At 34.0% G+C, this 20741-nt stretch overlaps 1 protein-coding gene across 1 annotated transcript in view; it reads left to right on the top strand.

Moving 5' to 3' along the window:
• LOC128986384 (lysosomal aspartic protease-like) overlaps window positions 1-14520 on the top strand; it is a 36814-nt gene extending 22294 nt beyond the window's left edge. Inside the window, exons 4-9 of the mRNA XM_054406736.1 lie at window positions 2338-2483; window positions 3524-3732; window positions 4309-4512; window positions 11581-11749; window positions 12408-12521; window positions 14190-14520. Coding sequence (XP_054262711.1) covers window positions 2338-2483; window positions 3524-3732; window positions 4309-4512; window positions 11581-11749; window positions 12408-12521; window positions 14190-14450 — 1103 coding nt within the window. The 3' untranslated portion in view covers window positions 14451-14520. The remainder of the gene's footprint in view (window positions 1-2337; window positions 2484-3523; window positions 3733-4308; window positions 4513-11580; window positions 11750-12407; window positions 12522-14189) is intronic.
• Window positions 14521-20741: the final 6221 nt, after the last annotated feature.

Raw genomic sequence — 20741 nt, 5'->3', positions numbered from 1 at the left:
CTTGACCACAACCTGACATAAAACATGAAAATAAGATGTAAGGTTATTAAAATTAAATATTGATTAATCCAATTAAATTGGTTAATAATGAAATAAAGATGATTTGACCCCATTAGTACGAAATTTCTTCAATTAAATTTTCAATCTTCAAAAAGGTTTACTTTTTGAGTGGAGCGAGCGAAGCGAGCGAAGCTCTTATATAGGCCTACACCGACTCTTGTGCATTTCGTAATACGCAAACTCCTCCTAGACGGCTGAATCAATCGTTTTCAAATTTTGCATGGAGATAAAGACCATATCGGCGAGTGCCAACATCTATATGGCGTTAAAAAGTCTCTCAGGAATCCGCCCCACTGGGTCTCAAAGTTTCAATGTAATCCTTATGGAAGCAGTATTTGACACATAAACAAAGGCATATGATCAGCTGTTCACTTTTGAATGCAGTAGTTAAAGAAATAGCTGATAGCATTATTCCACAGATATTAGAACAGAAACGGTATGGATCATAAATATAACCAAACGACGACACTAACTTGAGTTCCGTGACGTAGGAAGTGGTGAAGGAAGTGGGAGTATGTTTTATCTGTGGTAATGGTGAGCAGTCTGGAGTGTGGAAATTGTTTATGACGATTAGATAAAGGTATCTGCAATCCTAAAATACTATGGGAAGGTATCAAAACAGGTCCGCGAAGTAGGAATTGGTGAAGGAAGTAGTCAATGCGAGCTGTCCGGAGTGTGAAAACTGTTAATAACGATTAGATTAAGATATCTACAATCCTAAAATGCTATGGGAAGGGAGAGAAACAGGTCCGTGACGTAGGAAGTGCTGAAGGAAGTAGTGAATGCGAGCTGTTCGGAGTGTGGTATCTGTTTAAGACCAATAGATTAAGGTATTTGCAATCCTAAAATGCTATGGGAAGGGAGGGAAACAGGTATATGACGTAGGAAGTGGTGACGGAAGTAGTAAAGGCAAGCAGTCCGGACTATGGGAACTGTTAATGACGATTAAATTAAGGTATCTACAATCCTAAAATGCTATGGAAAGGGAGGGAAACAGGTCCGTGACGTAGGAAGAGGTGAAGGAAGTAGTAAGGTGAGCAGTGTAGAGTGTGGGAACTGGAAACCGTTTGTAGCAGTTAATGTTTCTGCAATGCTGAAATGCTATGAGAAGGGATGGAAGCATGCCCACGACATAGGAAATGTTGAAAGAAGTAGTAAAGGCTAGCAGTGCGGTGTGTGTGGAATGTTTGGGGCAATTAGATTAACGTATCTAAAATACTAAAATGCTATGGAAAGTGATGAAAACAGGTCCCCGACGCAGGAAGTTGCTTAGGAAGTAGTAAAGTATGAGCATGGTGTGAGAACCGTCTCTGGCAGTTAGATTAATGTATCTTCGACCCTAAAATGCTATGAGAAGGGAAAGAAACAGGTATCTGACGTAGGAAATGGTAAAGGAATCAGTAAGGCTAGCAGTGCAGAGTGTGGGAACTGGAAACCGTTTGTAGAAGTTAGATTAATATTCCTGCAATGCTGAAATGCTATGAGAAGGGATGGAAACATGTCCACGACATAGAAAATGGTGAATGAAGAAGTAAAGGCTAGCAGTGCGGAGTGTGGGCAATGTTTGTGGCAATTAGATTAACGTATCTAAAATACTAAAATGCTATGTGAAGTGATGAAAACAGGTACACGATGTAGGAAGTGGCTTAGGAAGTAGTAAAGTATGAGCATAGTGTGAGAACCGTCTGAAACAGTTAGATTAATGTATCTTCAATCCTAAAATGCTATGAGAAGGGAAGGAAACAGGCCCCACGACGTAGGAAGTGGTGAAGGAAGTAGTAAAGGCTTGCAGTGCAGAATGGGGGAACCGTTTGGGCAGTTATATAAATGTATCTAATACTTAAATGCTATGAGAAGGGAAGGAAACAGGTCTATGACGTAGGAAATGGTGAAGGAAGTAGTAAGACTTGCAGTGCAGAGAGACTAAAAGATATAGACATAGAGGCTAAAAACGATTTTTACTCCCTAAAGAGTAAAAATGCTACTTTAGACCCGCAACGCATGCATTAAAAACTACTGTTTTTACTGCAGTATGACAAAAACAATATAATATGAACCCTTGATGACTCCGCTCAATTTTGTGGATGCCTCTGCGAACGCCACCTAGTAAAGAAAATTCAATGCAAATTAACACAAATTTAATTAATAATTGTGTGCATGTGTGTGTGACAGGGGTTTTTTACTCTTTCCTTTCCATTTCCGCTCGGGGATTGACGTATAGGTGTTGTATTTGTTCACAGTAACTTAAGACAATATTAACTATTATTATATTTCCAGGACAACTCAACCCGAAATTCAGACCTAACACATTTAACCCTAAAAACAGCAGAACCTTTGAACGCCCTCCGGAGGAACTACTGTTCGATGGTACATTTGCATCCGGATCAAAACTAAAGGGATACGCAGGAATAGATTTCATTACGGTAAATACAACAAAAAACTTTGTAATGCAATGTTTATATAGTGTTGATTTTCTGTTATTGACGAAGACAACCCACCTACACGGACCAGCAGGGACTTATTTTTACTAAAAATGCACACAGTATGAATAAGCCACTTACAAAGTTCACCATTGTCTAAAATTATATTTCCTCCGTTAGTTTTATTAGACTGGTACGGTGGCGTCCTGCTGTAATCCAGCATCGGTCTGGCTTGGTTAGACAATTTCTGTCTTCGCCATAAATTAATAATTCATATATTGGTGGCTCAACTCACGTCCATTTTGATAAAAAAAAACTGGCACGAGGTTAAACATGGAGATGGAATTTTTAGTTCTATTAACAGTAACAGTTAAAGATAACAATGTACATAGCTCTTAGCCAAGGCACATGCCTTTTACAATGTGCTTTATTTAAGAAATGTACAGTTGTCATACTATTTTTATAATAAGAAAACCGTCCAGCAAAGGTAGGCTATATGAGACTTGGGTGCGAGGCAACTTATGTTTATATACATTTAACATTGTTAAATATAAATCATGATGATAAATAATCATAAATAATACATTATAAAAGTAGTATTTATCGTATTTATGTATGAAACGTAAGATAGTTAGTATCATAGAAAAAACATATTCAGTATATAAGATTAAAAGTTCAAAAAATTCTAACTAGCCGGTGGCATTGTACTTTTATAACTTGACAATAATTCAAGCTGGAACATTAATGATTTTGTTCAAACTTTTGTTTATCGAGTCAAAATGTTAACATGAATCGTAAAACTAGATTAAGTTAATCCTGCTGATAAATGGAGATTTGGGGTCTCCTTGAATGTGGGATTCATTAAACATTTTGCTTCATTATCTAAGTCTATGGTTTATATATTTATATTAAATTTACTGTTGTGTAACTCTTTTATTCCAATGGGGAGTGGACTAACAAAAACAATCCTTTCAACTCTAATATTATATGGTTATTTACAAGGTTCTACGTAAAGTAAAGTGCTGCCGTATTACAAATTGCAGATAGGGAGCGGAGAAAATAAATTCCAAATCAAAACCCTGATCAGTATTGCTGACCAAGTATCAGAAAGTGGACAAGGAGAAGCCGATGGTGTATTTGGACTCGGCTTTACCATGGGAAGCAAACTCGAAAAAGATAAAGTGATATCACCTTTAGAAACCATTTTCTCACAAACTGAAGTGTGCGGTGCGGTGAGCTTTTATGCAGGGAGGTGAGATATTTTATGTTTTCCAGAATGCGACGTAGGTAAGAAATCTATATAAAATTGCTGACTTAAAATTTTAATTAGTCTAGCTAGTTCAAACAAAACGGTTTTAATGGACTGTTGGCCTATGCTAAATTTTTTTAAATGCAATAAATAACCATTAGCATAAACAAAAAGGATTAAATATTTATTATATTTCGTCTATGCTATTGCCAAAAGTCACTAATGTCTATTCTAATTCTGGAGACGGAGCCACACTGCATAGTAAAAATAATACCTTAACAACATACCTTAGTACCTTAATAACATGTTTATGATAATAATTACCAATTATTATTATTATCATAACAATGTTGTAAAATAACTAACAACATTAAAACAAAGAGGTTTTTAATCAATTCATTAATTTTTAAATCCATTCAGCTGTGAAACCAGTGAATTTCATGAACGAAACATTAGTATTATCTCTATCAAAATACAATCTTTTCAATTTGTTTAAGTAAGACAGATATAGCATAGTGGCCCAACCTGACTTATATTCTGGTTTTGTCTTATTTTAGTTTTTTTTTGTTTACATGGCAGACTTAACTCTGAGCTGACTTATGGGAATCCCTCGATCCTTTCCGATCCTTTGAGCGGGGAGCTGTATTTTGGAGGTTTCAACAAAAAGTATCTGCAGAATCCAAATAGACCTGACATAATTACAGCCAAGGTTACTCCAAGAAGAGATGCCCGCGGTTGGGCAAATACGTACGTTTATACGTACTGGGAAATTGAAACAAAAGGGTAATTCTACGTTGTTTTTAAAAATATTTAACTAATAGTATATATTTTCATCACTAGGGCCTAAAGTGACTCTTTCGACCCGATCTCAAGTGTTATGACCGAGGCGAATCCGAGGTCGGAAAATGAGCGAGGGTTTAAAAGCCACTTTTTGCCCGTGTGATGAACTATAATTTTTGTCATATTGCATAACAACAAACTAAGCTATGCAACGAAAATACTTTTAAGTCTATGTCCCACGACGCGTTGCGCGGCGTACCACGCGACGGTGAAAATGCTCGGGCGGAGCGTCTGTGCGCGTTTTGTGGCGACTGATAAGAGCCGCGCGTTTAGAGCCGTACGGCTCGAGGGCTGCATACAGACTGATCCGCGGTCAGAGCTTGGTTTTGGATCATTCAAACTGACCAGGGGGTCTGGCAGGTAGATAATAGGGTCGCTTGAAACCTGTGATCTGACCCGCAAGTCGTTGAGGGAGGACGGGAAATTCTCCAGGCTTCTACGGGATAAATAAGTTGAGCAACAGACTAAGTATTCCCTTATACAGCCCCTAATATGATTTAACCTAATAGCTTATTTTAGCAATTTAGTTTATTTGGCTTAAATATTGCTATCGTATTTTAATCGTTCACTTAGTAAAAACTAATTGTTATTTAGTACAAACTAACAGAAATACATCAATGATCATTTACATTGCTATAGGGTTCTATTGAGTGATTACTACAACTCACCCTATGTTTTAAACGAATTTTGAATGTTTTATTTTAAATTTGTACACATAACTATAAAACAGTAATTGCTGCTATGGACCCCTAGTTGTCTATATTTTATTAACAATGTGTTTAGAAGACTAGCGACGAACTACGCGATACCCATTTCAAAATACAATGGCGATTATAAAATTATTAGACGGAGGAATATTTTATACTATTCAAGACCTACATACCTACCTTGTTTGGCGTGTATATTAATAAAAAAAAAACACACTCCTGAATGATGTAACATGCTGTAAGATCATCTATAATTTTAGTACAATCTAGAAAAATCTGGAATATTCTTTCTATAGAATTCCAGATTAACTACTATTACGCACTTCCATAGTTACGACGCCGCGGTCATTGCCACAGACCGAGATACATTTCAATCTTACACATAGACCGGCTGTCACTTGGTTTACTGTACACACAGACCACGGGCGAAAACATGTAAAACGGTTATCATTTACATTGTAATACGCTGCAATCGTGTTTGCAAATAATTTATTCTAGTTTCTTTGTATTTTTAATAACATTTATTTTGTAATGTCGCATATTTGCGACGCCCGGTCTACAGCGAAGACAAAAGTGAAAATTATCATAGTTTTCTTGAAATAGCCAAAACGTCGCATATATGCGACAGTTCATTTTTGTTTGTGTTTTGAGGTGGAAGTAAGTAAAAAAATAAATAAACAGATGATTCAAGAACAGTTTGTAACTGAACAAATATAAAAGCTGAATTGGATAATGCAGCATAAATACTGCATACATACATACAGTGATGAAGAAAAGTAGACCAGTTTTTCCAACTATCATATGACGTCACCAATCATCATATCCACAGACCAAGCGACGCAGTTGTGATTCTGTATACCACTGCACGGTATTCAGTGCATTCAATTCTGTGGTCGCTGATTCAAATAGACCGTTACAAAGGTATAAACATTTTAATAACATTAGAACCCCGACGCAAATATGCGACGGCAGTCTATGGGTAGAAACCGGCCGTTGCATAATATGTGCGTCACTGGTCCATGTGAATAAAAAATGTCGTACTATTGCAGTAGCGAACGTGCTAATTCATAAAGCTATAAGAACTCCTAGAATATTCCGGATAGTTTTAGAACACAATGAAATATTAGATACATTTTTTTATTTTCATATACACGCATATTGTAGGCATACGCTGTCGCAGCCTTGTCCAAAACCTTTTATTTTCAGTATCCAAACCATGCGTTGTTTTATATAGGAAGAGGTCATTCACAGGGAGGTGGTTTCCACAGGTACACTCACCCTATAAAGAATTTGACCAACGTCTTCTCTGTAAAAATTTCTTGCGTAACGATGTCTATTTGGATGAAGAATTCCGAAAACTCGACCCGGTCGAGACTGAGTGTGCAGTTTAAAAAAAATCTTGGTATTGCTGTAAGATGTTGACTTGAGTGAGATTATTAGGATATAATAGTATTAGTTTTATATTTTAATCATTTATGTACTTACTTGTACTTTAAACCGTATTGAACGCTCATAGTCATAGCACTAAGACTTGAAGAATTTCATAGCAACTCTTCAGTAAATATTTGCAGTAAAATTGAATATTTTAAAAGTAAACATTTGTAGCCAGAGATCAACTACTCTCTAAAGGTGTGTTACGATTGCAAGGATGGTTTAGTAATGTGTATACGAGATGCTGCCAGACAAACTAATATGCATACGACTTATTTTATATTACTCAACTTATTTTTCCCGTAGAGGACGGGGAGAATTTCCCGTCCTCCTTCTACGACTCGCGGGTCAGATCACATGTTTCAAGCGACCCTATTATCTACCTGTCAGACCCCCGGGTCAGTTTGAATGATCCAAAACCACCCTCTGACCGCGGATCAATTCGAGCACACGCGGCTCGAGACCTATGCCACGACTCCCGCGAGTGCAGTTGCACTCTCGACCGTCATGGAATAAGCACAGTTGGCATCGAATATATTACTTGGAGAAAGGGAGGAAAAGGAAATATTAATGTGAATGGTAAAAAACAATGAACAACCTAATCCATTGTTCATGGTACGGTGAAAAGAGGGATTTCAGAGTATTATAATTCAGAGACATCTTGTTCGAATATAGGGGGTGCTTGGGGTTGAAAACGGATGGGTCGTGACGAACCAGTTCAATCAACTTTGAATCATCCATGAAGGTACACATCCCAAACTCCGTTTTGTATAAACTATAAATTCGTTACAGCCGCTTCAGTCGCGCGGCTTTAGACGCTCGATATAAATGGGTTGTATTTAACTTTGCATTGAAACAGTCTATTTTTTCAGCCGAGCGACTAGAGTCGTAACAGTCGCAGGATAGGAATTGGACCTTTTACGGAGAGATTCTGCCTATAATTTCACTATTGATACAGTTTAGATGCTTGACACGGGTGAGGTTCATAATGTCCAAATTTCACAAACTCCAACGTCTAAAACATTAAATAAACAGTGCGTTTCATAACCTCCAAATTTCATTAACTCCAAAACTATAACTTTCAAATAATCACCGATTCACAATGTCCAAATTTCACAAACTCCAACGTTTAAATATCAAATAAACAGAGCGGTTCATGACCTCCAAGTTTCATAAGCTCCAGCGGTACAGTCTCTGCCAGAAGTCGCTGCAGAGGTTGCCGTGCCATAACAAAAAAAACTACTGATGTAATCATCATGAAATTTTAACAGCTATTAGAAAATATACTTATAAAATATATTTATATGTTTTAAAATTTTTCATCGGTAAAAAAAAATCTCTTACGATATTTGTAGTGGCTTTTTAATTGAGAGACGGAACAGTTAAGAAACTCAGTGAATTAAAGCTATTAAAAATATAAAAATGTAAATTTGATTTGCACATTGTGTGCTAACACATATTTGAGTCACACAGCTGAGTGTTCTTCAATCATTAAAATGCACGTATAATCAGTAGTTGAGCGCTGGCGAACGGTGCCTGCTATCTGACTGTGGCAACCACTGAAGAGACTTCTGGCCCAGACTGTGCCGTTGGAGGTTATGAAATTTGGACATTATGAACCGCACTGTTTATTTGGTATCTTAACGTTGGAGTTTGTGAAACTTGGACATTGTAAAACAGTGATTACTTGAATGTTATAGATTTGGAGCTTATGAAACTTGGAGGTTATGAACCGCTCTGTTTACTTAATATTTAAACGTTGGAGTTTGTGAAACTTGGACATTGTGAACTAGTGATTATTTGAATGTTATAGTTTTGGAGCTTATGAAATTTGGACATTATGAAACGCGCTGTTCATTTAATATTTTAAGCGTTGGAGTTTGTGAAATTTGGAGTTTATGAAACGCTCCCCTTGACACTTGAGTTAGGAGCTTAACAGAAAGTTAAACACAGTTTAGAAAAAAAGTACATACATTCAAATGTTCAAAGTTTCATTCTACGTAAGGTACTTCTGTAAAAATAAATACTTAAGCTATGTCACGTTGTTCCCCGAGGTACTGTAATAAAAATAAAATTTACATCTTAATTTAAAAAAAATCCAAACCACGTTATATTGTTGTGCTATTTTTGTGCTTGTTTGTACCGCAAACAAAACTGTTGTACCACTTTTGTTAACCAAAAAACACAAAAAATGATGGCAAAATTGGGGACAATTGGACAAGACATATATATTTTTTAAAAATCTAACCACTAATATATTTGTACCTTTTTGTACGGTAAACAACAGTTATTAGTGTGTGAAGTAGAACTTTGCACTCGTGTTACATATTGTATTTTTCCTACAGTTACCATAAAGCATAGAAATATTTAGTCTTTCAAACCGTAAACATGTTTTAGGTTAAGGCCTTTTCACACCACGCGTCCAGGCAGTTTTTTACAGAACAATTTTAGAATTAAATAGTATTACAAAGTATTTTGAAATAAACATATATACAATTTTAAAAACTTAAAATTAATTTAAATCACTTACTAGTACCGGGGGACCGAGCCTTGCTCGGTTGTGGTTAATTGGGTTTAACCGTTAAAACAACATCGTCAACAAACAGTTTATAGTTTATGAAAAACATTTTTATTACAAGCCATAGACATTTTTGATCGCTGAAATAATAACAACTCTGTAATGAAAAATTATGCAATAAAACAAAAATAAGATACACTTTTATGGACTTTAGTTTAAGTGCCACTTGCACAGAACTTTTCTCTCCTCCAGCCTTTGAACGTCTGGATTACAAACAGGCTATGCTATTATAGTATTGGAGTGTAGGATAGCAAAACAAAAATACAATTGAATCAAATTAGAAAATAATATGTGGTTAGGTATCTCACGAAGGTTAAACCCAAGCGTTGAATGGAATGGGAAACATTGCACCAGCTGATTGTAGTCGTAGAATCTTTAGGTGAAGACATCCCATCCATATGGATCAGCTGTTGCCAATATTTACTAATAACCACGAATACTAGAGGTATTTTTCTAGTAATCGTGCTAATAACTAATGTAGTTGTTTAAGCCAGTCACAGATTTCTCTAGTGTCTAAAACTCTATTTTGTACCTTATTTTTTCTTTCTGACATAGTTACTGGGTCATAACAGTTGCTATAGCTCATAATAAGTCATTCCATCAGTTTGAGTTGGTGAAAACCATCGTGTAATAAGCGGAAATCAGTAATTTATATCAGTGCAAACTGTAGGTGGCTCACATCAACTATGTAAATTTGATTAAAACCCTGGCGACAACTTTAACGATCTATAGGAACTGGAATGTCTAGGGTGTTACTTATTTTTAAGAGCACACGTATAAACAGTAATAACCAGTATAAACAGAATAAACAAGTAATTTTGTAACTTTCTTACTTCAAACCAAGAAGAAAACAGTTCGTATGCTCGTTCATACTTCTTTCTTGATTTTTCAGGAAATAAATTTAATGAAACATGTTTTGCAGTTTCTGCTACATATTTCTTCTGGTGTACACATGTATTCACAACCACTGAGTTCATCATTCTCAAACATATTGTTAGGCACACTTATAATTATTCTTTCAAATACACTGAGCTAAAATTATAACTGGAGGTAGCACTGCCATGGCAGAAGTCTGTCAAAAGCGTGTCGCTGATTTTGTTAGGTTGGTATAGCAGTGAGTTTTTTTTTTATCCAATAACATGGCTTCTATAACTAGGTTGGTATAGCAATGAGTTTTCTTATCCAATAACATGGCTTCTTATAACTCACACCTCACGCAAACATGGCGGCTGGCGACACGCATCTTTGACATTCAGTGCTACCTCCAGTTAGAATTATAGCTCAGTGTTCAAATACTACACTTTAGAGGTTATGTTCAAACCAAGCGATGAACGAAAATAGAATAGAAATACGAAATAACAAGTTAAATCGTAGTATCAATTGTCAATCAGCTGATCGTAGTAGCAGTATCCTTAAGTGTTGCCAACCTATTTCCAAGTGTACACGGATTACGTGGATAATAAAACCACGCTGTTTTGTGTTGTTTGGTTGGAATACTGGTGTGGGCCAAAGTATAAACCGTGCGAGAAAGTATAAACAACAGACAACCGAATAAACGGTGTGACAAAGTAAGTAAATGCAACAATTAGCTGCTTTCTGTACTATAATCAGTGCAAGGAAGCCAACTTTGTCGGGTGACTGTAGGAAAAATATTTTGTACCCCCTTAGTCCTTAGTTTCTTGGTTCCATGTCAAATCGCAATGTAAAAATCTCGGAAAACAAGTGGACGCATGCGCCGGACACTATACTTAGCACTCCCTCTCCGTTACTGTACTTAGAATCTGTTATTTTAACCAACTTCTTTTATTAAAAACCAGGAGTTGACTCCCTGGTCTCTACTGAGGATGACTTTAACTTGTCTATCACCTTCAACTTTTCCAAACCATAAACAGATTGGTGAGGTGATTCATAAATGTTTCATTTGTAGTATATAATTTAATTTTTAAGTGATATATGGTTACTAATAGTTACTAAGTTACTTAATAGTTAGTTAATAGGTTACTTCAACTGAAAACAAAGAGCCACTGATAGACAGCTTTAAGATTAATGTGGAGACCAAAGCCAACAACTAAAAGGCTGTAACGTCAGACGGTAAGGTAAGGTATTGAGTGTACTTATAAACAGTACCGCTCTCTCCTCTGTATATCCAAGACAAAGGCTCGTTTTTGTTATAAAGACAAACTTTGAGCAGTTGGTAAACCAGCAAAAAATTGTTAAACCTGACTATTGTATTGAACTACTTTCAAACATCAACCTTGACCTACACTTTTTAACCAAAAATATTTGTTTGCAAAGGTTATTTGTTGGAAATGCTCCACTGAACAGGGGATCTAGGGGATTCAGCAAAATTATTCTGGATACAGGGTTTTCGGACATTGGAATTTCATCTCAAGAGATGACACAACTGATTTCTAATCTATTTAAAGGTGATCCAAATCTTTCAAGAGACGCACTCAGAGGATATGTAAGTAAAACGACTACTCTTTGAAATAGGTACCTACTCTTTCACTGAGGAGCCTCGTAATCTCCTAAGGAGATGCCCAACTGCACCGATATCTAATTTGGGGGTGCCTAACTGATTTTCATTACAACCATCGTATGGATCTAAAAAAATTGGTACACTGAAGCTTGTTTTACGGTTACAGATTAAATTAAAAAACAACTCCACATTTGAATTTCCCTTGTGTTCTTATGGAGAAAATCGTTTTTTAACCTCTTTCATTCCCTGTATCAGCAAAACTAAGTACTCGTTCAACCTGATGAAGGGAATAAATCTGATATGTTTAAGGAACACTTTTGGTTAAAATCCAATCAGACAAAAATAAAATTTGCTTAGTCTGCAAGATTGCGGTCTGGGGGGTATTTAAAAAAACTGTCGTAAATTGAAAATCCCAGATAAAATAAAAATGTGTATAAATAAATAAATAAAAATGCCTTTATTTACGAGCGAGTTTCATGATACATGATTTTCAAACTAACTCAAGTCACAAAATCTAAACTATCCTAATATATTTACATAAGTATATACAAAAAATGTCAACAGAATGATTTACAACATAAATTTTACACTTGTTTTTTTCATATAGGGAATTTAATAATGAATAATATATTTATTCTTGTAGATTGACTGTAAGATACTACCGGATGAACTGCCAAGTGTTACATTTAAAATCCTTGATACGCAAAACAGAATAAGGGATCTTGTTTTACAGCCTAACGACTACATCCAATCTACCGTAAGTAGTACATACTGTAATATTATTCCACGCCTAATTGATGTGTTGTATTTACTATGATGGTCTTAATAAATATTCACGTACATTTATAGATTCTTAAACAGTGTGATGGAAAAGTCCCGGAACGGTGTAATATATTTTTTTATTATAGATAAAGTAATGAGACTTGGAATAATAACCATTAATGTCTACTCTTTTAAGCTATCATCATTTTTATCCACTTGAATGGGGCAGCCCACGAGGAGTCAGACAAAATTCTTAAAATAGCAGCATAGGTCGAGTTGGGTATTAAAAAAGTTCTGGGTTAGTAGAACAGATTGACGCACGGACAACCAAGTCAAAAATGACAGCTTTTCAAAGATTTATTGAATTTGCAATGCTATTATACGCCATTTCCTCAGGGGGGTCGCTAGGATTCGGAAGAAAATCATTAACTAAAACCTCGATATGCACATCAAATTAAAGGGGTTTATTAGAAGAATACAATACCGCTAATTTGATCCCGAAAGAACAACTGAGTAAGAATTGGTGGATTTATTTGTGTACCAAATGAGGAAAAACAATTAGGCTCAGTTCCAGGGTCATCAGATAAATATAAATTTCTATTCTGTGCTCTCTGGACCAGAGAGCACCTCTGGACGTAACATACCTTCGTTTGTCTTAACAGTGGAGCTACCTTATTAACTATCTTCCCATCTTCTCCTCTATCAGGAATATACACATTGCATAATTGCGGCCGTTCAAAGATTCAAAATAAAAATGGCAGATTCAAGAAGTATTTTTTTAAATGGCTGCCAATTTTGACTCGGCTGTCTTTTTGCGTTATGGTTTGCTGCTATGTGTTCTAAATTTCCACGATCACCATGGAAATTTATATCAGCTGATTTGAAAATATGGTTTACTATATTTTAATTAGTGTCACCACTGCCCGGTCTTGGCTGCAAGCGATCTTGGCCCGTACTTGTGACTAGTGATAAATATATTACATTTTCTTTCTGAATTTCCAATTTATTTAATAACTATCTAAGATAAGATATAGGCTACCTAAAATTATGCTGTTGTCAGAAACACTAATATATCTTAAGCTAAACAAGATCGATTATTTTTAATTAATCATATTTTAGTATGATATGTTTGGATATAAAGACAATTTCTTTTCAGTACGGTAATGTATTATGAAAATTGTATGTACAATTTGAATTTGACTATTTTTGTTAAATGTTTACTTACTTATTTTGATTACGATTCTGTAGTGGTCTCACTGTTTTTATATAAAAAGCACTCACGACGAATTTTAAGAGAATTTGAGTATCTTTTAATGTGAAATATAGTAAAAGTGGTGTTTGGTTACAAACATTCCTCAACATTTTTAGTTTGGCATGACATCTAATGTTACGATTTAATACATTCATAAGGCCTTAAAGCTCAAACTGTCTTCAGGTTTTACCAACTTAAACTTCTAACAGATAAAATAATATATAACATAGGTGCAAATAGCAGAAATTGTTTGCAGTGTTTATGTAATTTTTAAAATTTTATTGAACATTTTCTAACTTTAATTGACCCTGCATTGTTTTATGACGTCTTGGCAATTCATAAGCAAAACTACGAACTATGAATGTATATTTCCTTTGATGAATATATGAATGTAAATTCTTTTTTTTTCAGAAAGACGAAACCAAGTGTCAATGGCGTTTCATGGAAATGGGAGATGACCCTAATCTGAATTTTTACATGTTAGGTGTACCTTTCTTTCAAAAGTACTACACTTTATTTGATTTTGAAAATAAAGCGGTGTCATTTACGTTGGCAAAACAAGATGTCACAAAGAGTATTCAACCTGGCAAAGCTGGAAAAGAAGTGGCCAGAAAGAAACTGGATGACTTTACGAAGATGATGGAAGCCCGTGGGTATAATAGTAGGCTGTAGTGTTTCAATGCGCTACAATACTGTGTAATGGGTTTTCCGATGGAGTAAATAAATAAATTTGATCTTTTCACTTTTCAATAAATTATTTTTGACCTATTTTAAAATCTAATATGAAAACAAAACACTATCATACCTCCCATATAGACGATAAAGTCAAAATTTTCTCCTTTTTGGAAACAATAATAAAATTCACTATCGTTACATATTATATCGATAATGTGTTTGGCTAAAGTAAGTCAATATTTTCATACACAGTGATGGATGATTTATTTTCATATTGGAAGTATCTTTTTTGAAAGATATTGTCCATTCATTTTGTTGACAATATACTTATTCATAATAAATGTTTACATGATAGTGTATACAATATTTTCCAGTGCAACCATCTCAACTAAATTAGTTAGGTTGATAGAATAATTGATTAAAGGGTAAAGCGACAACAGGACTGAATTCGACCTGGGCCAGCCCGAGCCCTCTGGGGCAGTCATGTGGAATAATGCGAGGGTGCGACATTAGGACTGACTGGAATCTCCCCGTTCTCCCTGCCTAACAAACCCCTGGACAAATAGTGAACTAGTGGGATAGTGAACGGGTCGGCTCACGGAATCGTTCACGGAAATATTTACTCCTTGTAATTTGTCAGCAATTGTCATTATTAATATAATTTAAACAGGTATAATTGTCTTTGTATATAATAGCCGCTATTTCAGTGCCTCGCAACGAGATCAAGATTCAGAAGAGAGAATTTTGGTTCCTTTAAAATGCCGTAAAATGGTTGTTTGATCATCCATTTAATTAGATACGAAATTCAACTGTACCCCTTAGCTTGATAACAGTCCGTTTTGATAACTCAGACTGTGAACACTTATTTAGGCTAGTGATTAGACTAGTTTAATTCATAAGTTTTAATAAAACTATTGATTGGTAAAGTTAAACTAAAATATACAAACAGAATACGCACAATACAATGCAATTTGTTGTTGTTATACAAATAAATAATCATGCCAGATTTTAATAAGGCAATAAATTGAAAGAATAACATACAGATAAGTACAGCTGAGGTATTTTAACATGGAAAGTTCCCTTTAGAAAGGAATTTAAGGGCAATTTATGAAATTATGCATAGTTTTTGTGCAAGGTTTCTCGTCATGACGAATATTTTAAGTATGTGGTTTATGGAGGTGTGACCTTACGTTTTCTCAAAAGTTCATGGGTACTTTGGGATTTATATATAGACTAGCCACCATAACCGTGCTTTGCAACAAGAAGAGAACGCTTGAGAGAATATTATTATTTCATAGATTTGCTGTATGTAGATAAACTTTTAGTAATATAGTAAAAGTATTAACTTAAAATACTAACTGGTTACTATTGTTTCCCATACATTATTTTTTTGGGAATGAACCATACAAATTCAATAGGTTTTTATAAACATTTTGAAAAAAAGTCAATAAGTTATTGATTTACGCACTTAAAAAATAAAACTCCTCATTCACACACTATGAAAAATTATTTATTAAATTAAAAACATAAACATAGGTGTAAACAATCCTACTTTGACGATTATTTAATTTTGTATCACAGCTGCTTGGTTGAAATTAGCAACTGTTGTCATACATTTAGACAATTAATAGTGCTGCACCCTGTTGTTACATTTTGTAACCTTTTGATGCTATTGATCATCACAGAATCAAATTGTTTGGTTGAAACAGCTGTTAAGATTCTTTGATTCCATTTAAATATGAGTACTCATAAGGTTAACATAGGGAACAATAGGTTACAACATAGGTTACAAATAAAAACAATATTCTTATGGATAAAATCTAAAAACTAAAAATCATCGATTTCTTAAAAAGTCTTCTACACTGTAACAACAGCGTGACAAAAGAAGACTCTTAACCCCTTTGCCAAATTTGTCCACACTATTTTCCATCTTCAGAGGAGCGGGCAGTGCATTGAACACATTGAACAGTTGAATGCTATAGAAATATAATTCAAATTACACGTAAAACAAATAAGGATGGGTAAAAAAAAAATTAACTAAATTAACTGAATAAATAAAATTAACTTACCAATAAAATAATTGAATACATATACAGTACTGTATATCTATATGAGTTGATCCTAATTTGTATCATAAACTTCAACAAAACTGATAAACGCTTAATGCATAAATATTATCAACATATAAATAGATTTATTAGATCTTAAACATTATACGATCATGCAATAGACAATTTCAATAATATGTAACATGTTAAGAAAATCGAAAGGGTACATGTAATAAAGCTACAGCAATAAAAGTTTTTAAGAATAAAAAAATACATTGCTTAATAAATAATTCGGACAGACTTACTATTAATACATCCACTAGAAATAACAGTATAAAAAATAAGTTAAATCAAATTTGAACTAATAATACAGACGAGCAAGCTAGCAATGAAAGTTTTGCAAGTTAGCTTGGATAATTACATATAATTATAGATCATCGATGTTGTATAATCATTGTTAACATAAACATAAGGCTCAAATACATTTCATTCCAGGGAATGGAAGGAAGTGAAGTAAAAGCAGTTTGCACTCGTGTTACACATTATATTTTTCCTATAGTTACTATATATCATATAAATCCAAACATTGAACGGAACGGGAAACACTGCACCAGTTGATCTTAGTCGTAATATCTTTAAATGGTTCTAACTTATTTTGAAGTGTACACATTTTGATCTCAACATAACAGTTGAGTAAAAAATGGCAGCCCTTTAAATATTCAAAAAGGCAGATTCTAGAAATCTTTTATACATTTTTGACTAGTAATCCGTTTGAGGTCGGGTTTGTGGTTCTATACTACACAAATAAATACCGTTTATTTGATATGCATATCAACCTATGGTTACATTTAAGATTTTCTTCAGACTCCTAGTGGATAAGGTTCGGAGGAAGTAGCGGATCACTATATATAGATTATAATAGCCAGTAACTTTGTGCGCAGATTTGTGAAATACTTTAGGCAATAAGAAATGTGTTAGTCTCTTTGTGTTTTTTTTTTTTTTTTTTTTACCAAATAAATCATGACCAACTAAACGATTTGACGTACAGCGTTACGATGCTGTACAAATCTTTAAATAGTTATTATTTACTTTTTTGCGCTTAATTATACTAAAATACCATTAACCGTTTCAAAATATAAAAAAATCAACCGGCATCCCTGAGCGAAATTCCTAAACTCCAAATAACTTGTTGTGTATTCAACTGTGAAATAGCGACATTTTATTTATTTTTTATTCTATATAAAGACAATTAGTAAAATTCTATTCAGTGGTGTCGGTAGATTATTTTCTAACTTTGAATTCATGTATTTATATCGGACTTCGCGTTGAAGCAGGAAACTAAAAGAAATTTTTAATTACAATTATTTTAAATATTTGTTCGGAATGTATATTATTACTAGCAGAGTACCCGTCCTTCGTACGGGGTTGGAATATAAGTATAAAATGCTTATTGCAGTTATACTCAAGCTTTGCGTTTGCAATAAGGGAGGACACAGTTTGATAAAATTTGCTTTTTTAAATTTACAGTATTCTATAGTATTACACATCTGCCATAGCCATAATGTTCTACCACTTCATCTAAACAATAGAGAAAAATAAATTATCAACAATTCGCAAAATATCACAAATTATTCATGAAATGAAAAACATAACATAACTGTAAACAATCCTACTTTGACAGTTCTCATTGCATATCACAGTTTTTTGTTGCTGCTTAGTTCAAATTAGCACTTGTGAAAGATTGAAATATATTTGTGACAATAAAGAAATATTTCATTTCTAAAACAACACTTCACCACGACAACATTTGGTTCCGTTAATTATTGAGATTTTCTATATTTATCAACTTCCCGTTCCACTGACGCATTGTTAACGAATAGAAACATCTGGTCGTGCTAGGAATTCCAGGAAGGGTCACACATTCCCTTTCCTCCGTTCATAGTTCCCAATATTCTGTAATGTGGACTTCCAGCTACTAGGTTGTATTTAATGAGTTACAGGGAAATAATTTATCCACTACAACACCAATGCCAATGAACTTTCTGAAATATGTTCGCAGAAAATAACTGTTATCTTTGTTGCACCATGTATCCCAAATTAATCTTATTCAAAATTTATATTTGTTTGTTTTTGTAATCTTATTTAAAGGACTTTCTTTCCCAGTTTGTTTTTAATTTCACCTCTGTTAACATCAATAAATATGAAAACATGTTAAATTTTTCAAAATAAAGTTATTTTTAAAAAAATAGTTATGTTAATATATGTTATTGTCAAAATGTAATTTTACTGTAATTAATTGTATGTACTGTATCAGGCTTAAATTTGTATTTTGTTTATAGTAGTTTTTAATGTTTTATAGATATTTATGCGTTTTTATAAGTAATATTTTGAAAACTTTAAGTGCCCTTTTTGCTTTGTTCATAATATGTTAAAGTGTCTTTGTTAAGTTGTCTTTGTGTACTGTAAATACTATTTAAATGTCTTTTTTTTTTGTTCAGACTGAGCTGCTTTTAATGCAAGTATCGCTTTTGTAAATAATTGTAAATATAGTGTACAGGTACAACTAAACATTTTATTGCATTGTAATTCATTGTATATATCAGACTTAAATTTTGTGTTTTTATAGTAGTTCTTAATGTTTTATAGTTATTTATTTTTCTTGTCAACGTGTAATTGTATTATAATTAATTGTACATATTATTCTTAAATTTATATTTTGTTTGTATTAGTTTTTTAATGTTTCATAGTTTTTTATGTGTTTTTCTAAGAAATTTGTGTACGTTAAAAAGTGTCTGTGTAAACTTTATATTTAAATGTATTTTTTTGTTCAAACTGAGCTGGTTTTAATGCAAGTAACGTTTTTATAAATAATAGTAAATAGTGTACAACTAAACAGCTTTTTTAATTTACTCCTTGTATTTCCATTCACGATACATTATGTAACTTACTAAATAATAGAGCCTATATTTCAGTCATTATTTAACGGATCTAACATTAAACATTTTAGTCTTGATCTGGGGAAAAATATGCCGCACAGTCAAGTTCTCTCAAAAACACGACGCAGCAATTAGGTGAACGATTCCATGAGGTGATGCGTTCTCAGCGACCTAGTGAACGACTCCATTAGGTGATTAGTTCTCTTGCCTGTGTCTGTGAGGGTAGGGAGAACGGGAAGAAAGCGACGCGGCGAGGGAGATCTCCCTCAGTCCTAATGTCGCACCCCTGAAATTATCCGCATGGCTGCGCCTACGGACCCAGAACGGACCAGGTCAAATTCAGTCCTGTTGTCACACCACCGATTAAAGACTACTGGAAAATACAGGAATGATGTATAATGTTTATACAGTACTGTAATATGAGGTGTTGGAGGCTCCGCTACCATGAGTGTGAGGGTGAATTTCCAGATACTGTAGCACGGACACAATAAATTCACGTGAAATTATTGTTATGTACCTTTTTACATTGTTCATGTAGAATTCACGTGAAAAAAGATTCAAATGTCACACTTGTTCACGATAAAATATCGTGAGAAATAAATAAACTTGAAAATCACTTCAATTTTATTAACATAATTTCACTTTTTTGTGTTTTAAAACATTTTATTTATTATTATTATTTTATTATCAAAAACGATTTAGCTACGTGTTTACTTTTTCATATTGTTTAAAATAATAAAAACTTGTCTGATTAAATGTTTTTTCAAAATTCAAAGTGAAAAGTAAAGGGCAATGGCAAACTTAGTTTTGGAGAAATGATGTGTAAGAAATGCAAGAATCAAACATTTTCACTCTTCCAGTTTGTATATTTATAAATACCAGTTGTTCTGCCCGTGCCTCACCACGGACGGGGAGAGAACACAGAGAAGATAGTGATTCTTCCTTGCCTCGTAAATGCTAACTGCTGTGTGTGGTTGATTAAGCACTCGCAAGAAGCTAAAATTGTTGGCAAATTGTTGGCCCAACGTCTCTGTCGATGGTTGGCCATCGGTATATTTTGGTACTAAGTTTTACGGTTAGCCAACCAACCAAATATTAACGAAGGGCCAACCATCCCATGGGACCTAAAAATAAAAATACAAAATAATAAAGATTTAGTATGAAAAGCATAATTTATTATTAGTTGAGTAATTAATTAAATAGGTAAAAAAACAAATTGGAAAAACTAGAACAAATATTTTTGCCCAGACGGGTATCGAACCTGATGCCTTGTCTTTATGAGCCTCTTATCTTACCTTTGAGCT

This window comes from Macrosteles quadrilineatus, unplaced genomic scaffold (assembly GCF_028750875.1).
Source record: "Macrosteles quadrilineatus isolate MER2022 unplaced genomic scaffold, UCM_ALF_1.0 Scaffold_2__2_contigs__length_208266976, whole genome shotgun sequence".
Lineage (NCBI taxonomy): Eukaryota > Metazoa > Arthropoda > Insecta > Hemiptera > Cicadellidae > Macrosteles > Macrosteles quadrilineatus.
This window is presented reverse-complemented; position numbering and strand designations above follow the sequence as displayed.